The 11,438-nt window shown below is 41.2% G+C and overlaps 1 protein-coding gene across 1 annotated transcript; it reads left to right on the top strand.

The window, feature by feature from the left end:
• Positions 1-3,644: 3,644 nt before the first annotated feature.
• gtf2b (general transcription factor IIB) lies at positions 3,645-11,289 on the top strand. Its single transcript, XM_084547406.1, has 7 exons — positions 3,645-3,698; positions 4,935-5,047; positions 6,409-6,542; positions 6,864-7,010; positions 8,911-9,040; positions 9,532-9,813; positions 10,139-11,289. The coding sequence occupies exons 1-7, from the start codon at positions 3,682-3,684 to the stop codon at positions 10,270-10,272; spliced, it is 957 nt and encodes a 318-aa protein (XP_084403532.1). The 5' UTR covers positions 3,645-3,681; the 3' UTR covers positions 10,273-11,289.
• Positions 11,290-11,438: the final 149 nt, after the last annotated feature.

Here is an 11,438-nt window from a genome sequence, read left to right as displayed (position 1 = left end):
AAAAATAAAATATGAATTGCCTTGCTGTCTATCTATAGGCAACTGTTCCTCAGGTGGAACAAACAAAAGTGGACAGACTAAAAACAAAGCAGCTGTAAAGAAAAACCAAATAAGCAACAAAAAAAAAAAATCGCTGCCATCTTTACCACGTGACATGAACGTGGCACCAGCTTCCTTTCTTCTCAGAGACTTTGCTGAAATGGCTTGCTGACTAATTAAGACTCCCTACATGTTCCGTTTTTTGCACGTGACGTGGGTTTGACATGTTTTGTTGTCATTACACAGTTTAAATTATGTGTTATATCTATCAATCTATCTATCTTTGTATCTATCTATCTATCTATCTATCTGAGATCTGAACTTGTGTGCGATTTCCAGGTCTTTCTGGATTCGATGATGCGCTGGATGCAGGAAGTGTCTTCTCTGTTGCAATCCATACAGGTTTCAACCGGTCCTGGGCTGCTGCCTGCTGCCTGCTGCCTCTCTGCTCTTGCTCACGCTACCCCTGTACTTTGAAAAGGAGGGAGAGTGTTGTGTGTTGCAAGATCAGACGTGGAGGTGGTGCGTGCCTGTACATAAACACCTGTAGACTGATTACACTAATAACTGGTTTTGTCTATTCTCTGTGCCAGACTCTTCAGGGAGCAGACTGAGTGCATACAGCACAATATATGACAAAGTTACTGTTTTGGCAATAAGGCCAAATATTTGCTCAGACTTGAGTAACACAGTCGTGTGATAACTTGTGAGTCTATGTGGACTCCTAAAGATACCAAACAAAAGAGAAAGTGAATGAAGTAAATGAGAAAAGCAACAGATGTAAACTCGCTTAACTTTCAGACTTCACAAAATATTTAATTCTCCTCGCAACCTGTAGACATTATTTGTAGGGAAGTATTAATATGATATAGTGGTTATATGAATTTGAGGATTGGCCTTTTGCCAAACCTACAATTGTTTATGTGTCTGTGGTGAGACATATGGTTAGCGAGGTGAGGGGGAGGTTTGGCTTGCTTAACAGTGGTAGCAGTGCTTGAACAGTATGAGGTTTCCTTTCTGTCTTAGTCCGTGGGGGCCAACTGTTGAAACCCCTAGCAACCAGTTCAGTGAGTTGGAAATCAGCTCAGTGATGTATAAATTATTCAGCATGGACCTCCCTCCTTGATTTGTAAAGAGTACACTACGACGTGTGTGTTAACTGCACGTCAGATAAACACATATGAGTCCCTTATGTGGAAGAAAGGAAAAAATAAACAGTGATTTCGTTTTTTCTTTTCCTAAAGCCGCACACATCAACAAACTAAAACAAACAAACTTGTTTCTATGGCAGTTAATTTCCTGTATGCAAAGTAAACACAGAGCTCTGGCCCCCGCGCACAGTGGGGTAGGAAATTTAGTATTATGTTAAAGTATGTGTAATGGGGAGGCCTAAAGTGGCTTTGGAAATGAATATAATCACCAAAGAATACTTAGGTACAAAAAATGTGTGTGTTAAAACACTAAAGGCTAGTTTAGTTTTGCCACTTAACATGCACATCTTTGGAGTGTGGGACGAAGCCAGAGCACACAGAGAAAACCCACACAAGCACAGGGAGAACAACTCCACACAGAAAGGCCAAAGCCAATCCCTGGACTTCCTTGCTGTGAGGCGACTGTGCTAACCACGGAACCTCTGTGCCACCCTGATTACAGATAGTACAGTTGAAAATAATGACAAAACAGCTCCTTAGGCCTTGAGCTAGTTAGTACCACATGTGCTTTTGACACAGAGGCAAGGAAATTGGCTTGTTTGGTGAACCTGTGATATCTTCTACTCTATGACTCTTTATGCAAGTGGAATTTACACAGACAGTGTGGTGGAAATTCTGTAGTAAAACGTAATTCTCAAAGAGTAAGTGTATTTCTGAGTATCTGAAGCAATACACCTATGCATACTAGGAGAAAAAAGACAAAGAAATGAAGTTGCGCTCAGTATTTATTGATGTGTCTCTTATATCAGCATTCCAGCGGGGAGAAAACTGGTGGGTGCCAGTTTTCCTGGGATATGCATAACTGCAACAACAGAGAATCCTTTCAGTTTTGTCCACCAAAGAAACCAACTGTCCTTTGACAGAGTTGCATCTCTGTGCTTATCTTTCTTTCCTTCTTCTTAAAACAGACTTCTCTGATGTACATGTGTGAGAGCCAAAAGATAAGCACTTCGCACACAAGGGTGGAGGATACCGTGACCTAATAGTGACCAAAATAGTAAAATGTGATAGGTTAACATGGTAAATAAAACATTTTGCACTCCCAAAACACATATTAGATACTTGTTGATGCTTCTCAGGAGCATGTGCACACTTTTCAGTTAACACTGAAGCAACAGTACAGTAAACATTTTACTTGCTCAGAGTACATTTCTTCCTGACAAGCAGCAGTGGACAAATGCATTAAGGCATTGTCCATCATCATTCTCAGTGCTAATGGGATAACCATATCAAAGCTATTTCCTTCTACGCCAGATACACCCACATCGGAGTCAGACATCCACATCAATACAACGCTGCTTGCTGCTTTTATTTGCCAGATGTCAGATGAAACTGCTCAGCCCAGATGATGTACATAGTGTGACTGTACTCATTGCAAGATCAGTTTCATGTTACTACTGTCCATTAAAATTAGCAACTTTAATCGTCATCTTGGAACAATGAGTGTCATTGCTGAGTCAGGAACACTTGAAGCATTTTCTAAACCTGAGACTCCTTTTGTTTAGCTCCACCTGCTGTTGTCTGGAAGCACACTCCTGACACTGGCACGCCCCACACTGATACTTGTGGGGCAATGGTAATGAAATAGTTAGCTACAAGTCCATGCCCTTTTGTTTGTTTTGTCAGTAATTTATTGTCATTCTCAGATATTGCTTTGTTATTCTGTTACCAATAAACCTGACCATATAAAGAGACTCTTTGTGGTTGTGTGGTTTTCTTCTCTGTCCTGGGAAGTATGGTAAAGAGGGGCAGTGCAGTCTCAGACTGGTACTGAGTCAGACACACAGGCTGGCACAATCCGATAACAGATTCACTGACGTTCTTAACAACAGGCTTCTTAAGAAAACTGGTACTGTTAAGTGATCTGATGCTACAGAACAACATTTAAAATGGTCAGAACACAATCCTACTCTGACATAGTGCATAAAATGGAGCATTTAATGTATTTGTTCCTGGTAAGCTATTGATGTGTATGTGTTACATTCTTGTGAAAGCTTTATATTTAGGTGGTTCTACAACTGTATGCCTCTGTTACGTGGTTAGGTTTGTAGTTAAGGCCTGAATTTACTGGTACTTTAGCAATTTCCGAATTTATAGGAAGTGTCTTAGAAAAGAGTGTAATTAAGTACCAGTTAAAGGGGAAATAAAACAGTGCTTCGCTTTTTCAGCCAGTAGTAAATTTAAATTAAATTCACACATAATTTGGACACCAACACATGCGAGAGCTGTATCATAATAATTATGAGTTATTCCGTGTTATAATTTGTCTGATGAACTACGTTTGGGAAGCTATCCGGAAACGGGAGTGTGTTTGGACTAGTTTGGTCTCTTTGACTCTCCGTAGGCATACGGACACGTGATCAGAAAAAGTTATAAATAGAGGTGCGGCACTCGTTTGTTTCTTTGACTAACGAGAAGAGTAAGGAGTGACATGGCGTCAACAAGCCGGTGCGTAGCAACTTTGTCTAAACCGAACACCTCTGATTGTTTTTAATGTATGGTTGGAGAATTTTATTTAGTATAAAACATTGAGCTGTACTTGATGAGACGCCAGTTCCGTGGTGCTGCTAAGGATACCGCGCCTTTGTCAGCTAGGTGTACAATCTATTGTGCTAGGTAACAGTTAGCTAGGTAGCTAGCTTGCTGGTTGACATTAGATGTTGCCAGAAGTCACTGTCTGCATCGCAGCTCTACTCTCGCATCGTTGTGCCATTGCCCAGTTTCTTCTGTTGTCGGTCACGTTATTTGACTCGCTTTGTAGAGATGTTGTGCCGCTGCTTTAGTTTTTTTTTTTTTTGTGCGTGTGTGTAACAATATAGCTACTGTAGCATTAGGCGATAACTTAAGCTAACGTGTTAACTTGCAGTCTCATTGACACTAGCTCTGTGTGAGCAGCGCTGCATCAGCGGTCCTGACATTTGTAAACACATGCAATCATGTTTTCTGTGTCTGCATTTAAGCATTTACACGACATTGCTCAACCGGAGCTTCATCCAAGATCGTACAGTCAGTGAATAGACTCAGTCTTTAGCTGGGCAGAGTAATCATACAGGTTTGAGACTCTTGACAAACCTTCATTTTAATCAATTTAATTAATCAGTTAGTCCACTGGCAGGTAAATAATCTTTAAAGAACCATCAGGCGCCGATTCTTTCTGCTTCAGACACTCATGGATTATGACCTGTTCAGATCTTTGATGTATTCATGTCTGGAAAGTCGCACATCAACACAGTGAGCTTCAGACACTTTTGTTCTGTTTGTCTTTTCTGTTGGACAAATAGACCAACATTAACATAAAACAGTCATTTTTTTTTTTTTTTTAAATGTGATGCGGAAGAATGTTAACTCATCCATTTCATCCCAGCCATATATTCTTAGGAAATTGAAAGTGAATTGAGCTGGTTTCTGCTCGAGGATTCTTCCTGTTAGAGGAGTATTTCGTTGCCACTTCTTCTTTTCTCTTTTTCTTTGGGGGTCAGGCTTTGTGTTCCGTGAAACATCTTGAGATGAATCGGATTGTTGCTGTAAATAAATATAAACTGAACTGATTAGAAAAGATTATGCTCTGTAGTTTTCGTGTCCTGACATAAACATTGAAGTCTTCCTGTGCATCATCTTTGACCGTCTCCTTTGCTGTTTTTGCTTTTGGGCTTATTCATAACTCAGCTGTTGTTTGCCTTCCAGCGGAGATGCTCTGGCCCTTCCTAGAGTTCAGTGTCCCAACCACCCCGATGCATTACTGGTGGAGGACTACAGAGCAGGGGACATGATTTGCCCCGAATGCGGCCTTGTTGTAGGTGAGTACAGTGAATACGTGCGCTTTGGCTTTTAAATCACGACTTTCAGTCAGCGCATCCTTCTTGTGATTTCCTGTACTTGTTATCTCCACTACACTCCACTGAACTCTGACATAGTGTCACAGTGAGATCAAGCTCTCTAGTACACGTCTATCTGAACCTGTCAGATTGGTTTTAAAGGCACTGCATGTATGAGTCAATTTTTGTCTTCTCTAACACAAAACAACTTTAAATAAATAAAAAAAAGATGAGAAGATTTCTGTATTATTCATGGTTGACATTGGTGTGCTGTTTGATTAGAACCAAGAATATGACATTAACAACATATTTAACGCCAAGATGCATATTTCCATGAATAGTACCGATCCAAAGTATATGAAGAGAGAAGTCTTTCAGCATGTGATCCAGAGTGTGCTGCATGACAAAGGTGTAGGGAGCACAGAGTTCTCCTCTAATGAGGCCCCTCAGCACAGACCAGGTCAGATGGGAGACGAGAGACGCCAGTCGCTCTCTGATGCAAGCTTAAGTGCCCTCCCGTTCCTGCTTCCATAGTTCCAGCTGGCCTCTCTGGAGATGAATGTCACTTTGCCTCTAGATATTAGTAAGACTGATGGAGGGCAAAAAAACAGGATTAAAATATCAAATCTAATCCTTAGTCCTGGCACATGCTTCCAGGAAGAGACAGTCGTGCTAACCGGGTGAAAATAATGTCATTGTTCGGGCAATTTGCTCTGCTGTCGTCACACCCTGACTTACGACACGTATTAATGTGCAATCCTGCCGCTGCACTTAACCGTGATTTGCAGTGATGAGAGGTAGGCGCAGTGTCTGAAATGATTCAGCCAGAGTCAGAGACAAAATACTGACAATATTTAGATTATTGTCTTGGGATGAACTGAACTGGAGGAAGCGGCAAAGGGACGGTAGCTACAGTATCTGAACTGGTTGAAGACATGTTTGCATGAGGGAATAGTTCTTGATATTACACCATCTTCTGGTTAATTATTCCAGAGGGATGTCATTTGGCCAGACACTGACGGTTTGTATGTGCAGATGACTCACTGAATGTTGACATTTCAACAGATGTGTTGTTTCAAAGCGGCAGTTTACTGTCTACCGTCAGTCATGAAAGTCTGGAAATAATAATTTCCTTTTCTCGCTACATCAAAATCATACAGTCAATCACCAGGGGTAAAGAAACTCCATCTAATCTACACTGCAAGAAGATGAAATGTTATACAGCAAATATACCAGTTAAAGCCTACTACAATGCTATCATTGATGACTTATTACAGATTTAGGTCTAGTTTCTTATCATCAGATATATTTGAATTCAGTTGTCTAAACCCATTTCTCCTCAGGTGACCGTGTCATCGACGTTGGGTCAGAGTGGAGGACGTTTTCTAATGAGAAAGCCCTCAAAGATCCATCCAGAGTGGGAGACGCCCAGAACCCTCTGCTTAACGGAGGAGACCTAACCACCATGATCAGCAAGGTGAGAGATGGCCGTCTCTATAGTTAGCCTTTTGTTCTGTTCACCGTTAAATATGTTGATGTTTGCAGTTCAGCTACGTCAGATTTTGTCAGTACCGTGAATGACAATTTTCCCATTGTTCAGAGGTTCGTATACAGGAAACTAAACACCTGTGACTTCTGTTTTGTATTCTGCCTGGATTGAACATCAGTCGAAACATCTGTGTCACTTGTGTAACAATGTCAGCAGCTACCGGCAATCACTATAAACCACATCCTCAGAGTTACTGTGGCTTTTCTTGGAACACCTTTTACTGATAATCGTCCACCGTTTCCACCACAGGGAACAGGTGCAGCCAGTTTTGATGAGTTTGGCAACTCGAAGTACCAGAACCGGCGGACCATGAGCAGCTCTGACCGGGCCATGCTCAACGCCTTCAAAGAGATCACCACCATGGCAGATCGCATTAACCTGCCAAGGAACATTATAGTAAGTAAAAAAAAAAAACAATGTTTTTTTTTTTTGGGTTTTTTTTTTTTTTTTTTTGAAGGATTTCCTGGAACTCATGAGACACAGCAGTTACTGTTAGTAGTTCATTTTTAAGCAGGTTGATGCACATCAGCTGACCCTCCTTCACAACCTCTGCCTGCGTCAAGCTGCAGGATGAGAGCATTTAGAGACCAGGTGTCTCTTGTAGGAATGGAAACTGAATCTGATGGGAGAGTGGAGAGAAATGAAAACCATGTGTGTGTGAGCAAAGGAAAATGAAACTTGACTGTGTAATTCAGTGGTGTGTTGTGCAGCATTAGAGGAGGAAGCCTCTGGGCCATTAATAATATGAATTAATAAATCAGTCTCATTATCAGAGGCAGCAAAGACCTGATATAGTGACCATGATATTCTGCCTGCTAGTAATGAGAATCATCTGCACAAGGTAAATGGCCATTATTTATTTCTAAACGTATTTCAACAAACTACTGGATAGATGAGGCTGCACCGTGACAGACAGAAACAGTTCACTGGTTTCACATGAAGATGTGTGATGAAGAGTGGGATTACATCACATTTTAGTGCTGAAGAACCTGAGAAAGCTGCAGGAATTCAAGTGGCTTTCTAATAGGGTCAGGTTCACAACGTCGTCCATTGTCACCTCTCACCGCGACAAACGCGGAGAAAACTGAGCATTTTAATGCAACGCTGACAGCGAGCTGGCATCTCTTTCTGTTGGATCGGAGGGTGTGGTTTGGTTCTGGCTCTCCTTACGCAACCTCTCAGTGAAGCAACATTGCCCAAAAGAGCGGGCTGGATCAGCTGATTGAGCTTCCACTCCAGGGTGGAGTTGTGCACCCACTGCTGTAAATGTTTGCTTTGGAAGGAGGCAGATGTGAGAGGAGACCTCTGATAGTTCTGGTTCTGTAGTTTGAAGTTGAATTTAAACTCACTTCTCTTAACTAGACTCATTGAATAGACTAGAGTATAGTAATGCTGGCCGGACAAGGAATTTCCGAACTATTATTACTGAGACTTAATGAGGTATCAAAAACAGAAATGAAACACGGCTAAACTGAAGTTGATGAGTTGGTGATCTTAAAGGTCAGGAGCAGTTTGGAAATATATTGACCTTTAATTACCCAAGGTTGTGGGAGTTATTCTGGGTGGAGGGAACTGACCATTCGCACTCAAGTTCTCATTCTTTGTTTCAGGGATGAAAAATGTCTCAGTCCTGGAGAATTATTTAATCCATGTATTACCATGACCCATCTATTAGTAATTCCAACTGGTTTAAACAGAAATACTCTTTTAAAGACGTTCAATATTCCATAAACAACTACTTGTCAATGTGTTTTCCTTCAGTCCTGATACATGAAAAGACATTTAAACATCGTTGATTATATGATGAATAGAATGTAATATTCCTCCTGGGTAGGAGAGGGCTCGTTCTCATCTGGTCAGTGATATGCTGACCCTGTTCATTATCAGAGGTGAAAAGGCCGTCTTGGCAGATTTTGGGAATCTCAAACCAGTTTTCTGCAGCGAACACGTTTACCTTCTTAATGGAATAAAACAAAGCAAAATCCCAGATAGGTCCTCATCTCAGTGTACACTGATGACACGTTCATATGCCTCCTCTATAAAAGGAGGTGTATATAATGTCACTGTTTATTCTTTTAACTCAAGACAATTGTCTCATGTGATTTATATTTTGATTTAGAATTAAATCAGAGATGGACGTGAATAGAGAAGTCCCATATACACGCGGATCATTTTGATACTAGAACAGAACAACTTCACTCATGTTTTCTTTTTTTTCTTTTAGATTTAAGTTTAAGGCATTTCCTGAAAGTGTCCTAATCATTTGTTTCCTGTGAATGATGCTTTCGTCCTACAGGACAGAACGAACAACTTATTCAAGCAGGTTTACGAACAGAAGAGCCTGAAGGGTCGAGCCAATGATGCCATTGCGTCAGCCTGTCTCTACATCGCCTGCAGACAAGAGGGTGTACCAAGAACTTTTAAAGGTCTCAACATGTCCTTTCATTTTCTAGGAAAAGTCTGAGCAGTCTGCCACACGTTTGTCAGTTATGATTGAATTATTGATGCCACAAAATATGGCAATATGGTAATACAAACTAAAATCTTTACATCTTATAGATTCTTTTTTTATTCCTGGTGTTGTTCATAACTCTTGTCAGAAAATATGAATCTGGCGTGGAAGGAAATTCTAAATATATAATGGTGTACACATAATGAACATTTTTGAAAATTGCTGTCACATTTTCTTGGAAGACGAAATGTACCTTAAGAGTTTCTCAGATGGTGCATATAATTTAGCCCCATTAACATAAGACATATTAACACAAGGTAATCACAGTTTTGAAGAAGAAAAACATCCTATTTAGTAAAGCATCCACTTGACCTCCTTTTATTTGACTCTGCAAGTCACTATTGAGATTTGAACAGAAACCGTTCACCTTCTCTCATTAAAACAAGTCTCACCTCTCCTCCACAGAGATCTGCGCCGTCTCTCGGATCTCGAAGAAGGAGATCGGGAGGTGCTTCAAGCTGATCCTGAAGGCGCTGGAGACCAGCGTGGACCTCATCACCACAGGAGACTTCATGTCTCGTTTCTGCTCCAACCTCGGCTTGCCCAAACAGGTGCAAATGGCGGCCACGTTCATCGCCAGGAAGGCCGTGGAGCTCGACCTGGTGCCCGGCAGGAGCCCCATCTCCGTGGCCGCTGCAGCCATCTACATGGCCTCCCAGGCATCTGCAGAAAAGAAGACCCAGAAAGGTAAGTGGAAAAGGTTTATTGAGTTTAGACAACAGGGGGACCTTTGGCCATATAAGTAGGTTAAACATTTAGGATTAATCTGTAATGGACCTGTAGAAAACCTGAAAATCGAACTCCAACATGTATAAATAATATTTAAAAAGATACCAGCATCTGAGCACAACACTGTTATATTTAGTGAGATCAACAGCTGTGTATTTGTATGCGTCATCTTCACCTGCAAAGTAAAAGAAGCCACTAGATAAAACCCTAATCGTCCTCACTCGTTGACAGTGCCGTAGCGTTCAGACTCACCAGCCTAACTCCGTCTCTGATGCTCCCACAGAAATCGGAGACATCGCCGGTGTCGCAGACGTCACGATCAGACAGTCGTACCGGCTCATCTATCCACGCGCCGCAGAACTGTTCCCTCCAGACTTCAAATTTGACACACCCGTCGATAAACTGCCACAACTGTGAAGAAGACTCGCGCCACACAGTGCTGATATTTTTTTCTGCTGTACTTACAAGATTGTATTCTTTTTTTTTTTTTAAATCATATTTGTGTTGGATTTGGAAGGTTTCTCTTGTCCCGCCTAAGACTACAAGCCTGGGCACTCTTTGACAGGAAGAGAGCGGACACACATTCCAGTGCTTAAACAAACAGCTAGTGGACTGTACTTACAGTATTTCATTTGAGTGTATATACTGTATCATGTATATATGTCCAAGTGGGAAAATGTAACCGATGCTTGGAATTTTAGGCTGGTTTCATACTGTATACATAAAACTTTGTTTTTGTAGAAAAATGACCAGGTTCCATGTAGTACAACTGCAACAAAGCTAAAACTAAGACAACTGGACTTGTTGAGTCGTTTTAACCGTGTGTCGTCTTCAGGTCTAAACGACTGATGGGGGAGTTTAAGTTTGTAAAGGTGGTGTACACTTAAATCTCACATGTTCACAGACTCCTCTGCTATTAGAGGATGTTGTTTGTTTAACCTGGTATTTAACTTTTTGGGGACAGATGTCAAAGACGGCGTTGTATGTGGCTCATAAATTATGTCTCAGTCCATGTCCTCTGATCAGACGGGTAAAGGAAGCCATTTATGTAAAATTATTATCAGTCACTTTGACCACGATCCTATCATCTGTCCACAAAAGGTTTCACATCCATTCACACATTTAGTCTGGAGTGTCTCATCATTAATGGTTCATTTAAAGACCACTTATCTTGGAAAGAACAAACCACGGAGGTTATCTGACTATCATCCAGTTACAGGTGAGTATTGTGTCGTTACCAGACCCCAGTCACGCGACTTCCAAATGCAGACCTGAACCGGGCTTTTAGAACCGAAGACGACACTTGGATGAGTGGTTACATGTCAAGGAAACTCCAGGAAAAACTTGACTTCGTTGTAGCTCTGTGTTTAGACCAGGTTCTCTTGTTAGTTTGAATTGTGTTAAGTAACTTAAAATAATAAAGATTTTCATGAACTCATCTCATCGTTTCTTTAACGTTAAATATTTGAGGCCGTCTCCAGAGGCTGCCTCTCATGAACACCTGAGTCTAGGGGAAGGAAAGTAAAACTCAAAACTAGCAGGAGTAACTTATAGGATGTGTCTGATGCCAGGTGAGAATAAAA

Source organism: Chelon labrosus (genome assembly GCF_963514085.1).
Source record: "Chelon labrosus genome assembly, chromosome: 6".
NCBI classification, from domain to species: domain Eukaryota; kingdom Metazoa; phylum Chordata; class Actinopteri; order Mugiliformes; family Mugilidae; genus Chelon; species Chelon labrosus.
The sequence above is the reverse complement of the archived record's forward strand: the minus strand, read 5'-3'. Positions and strand labels throughout refer to the sequence as shown.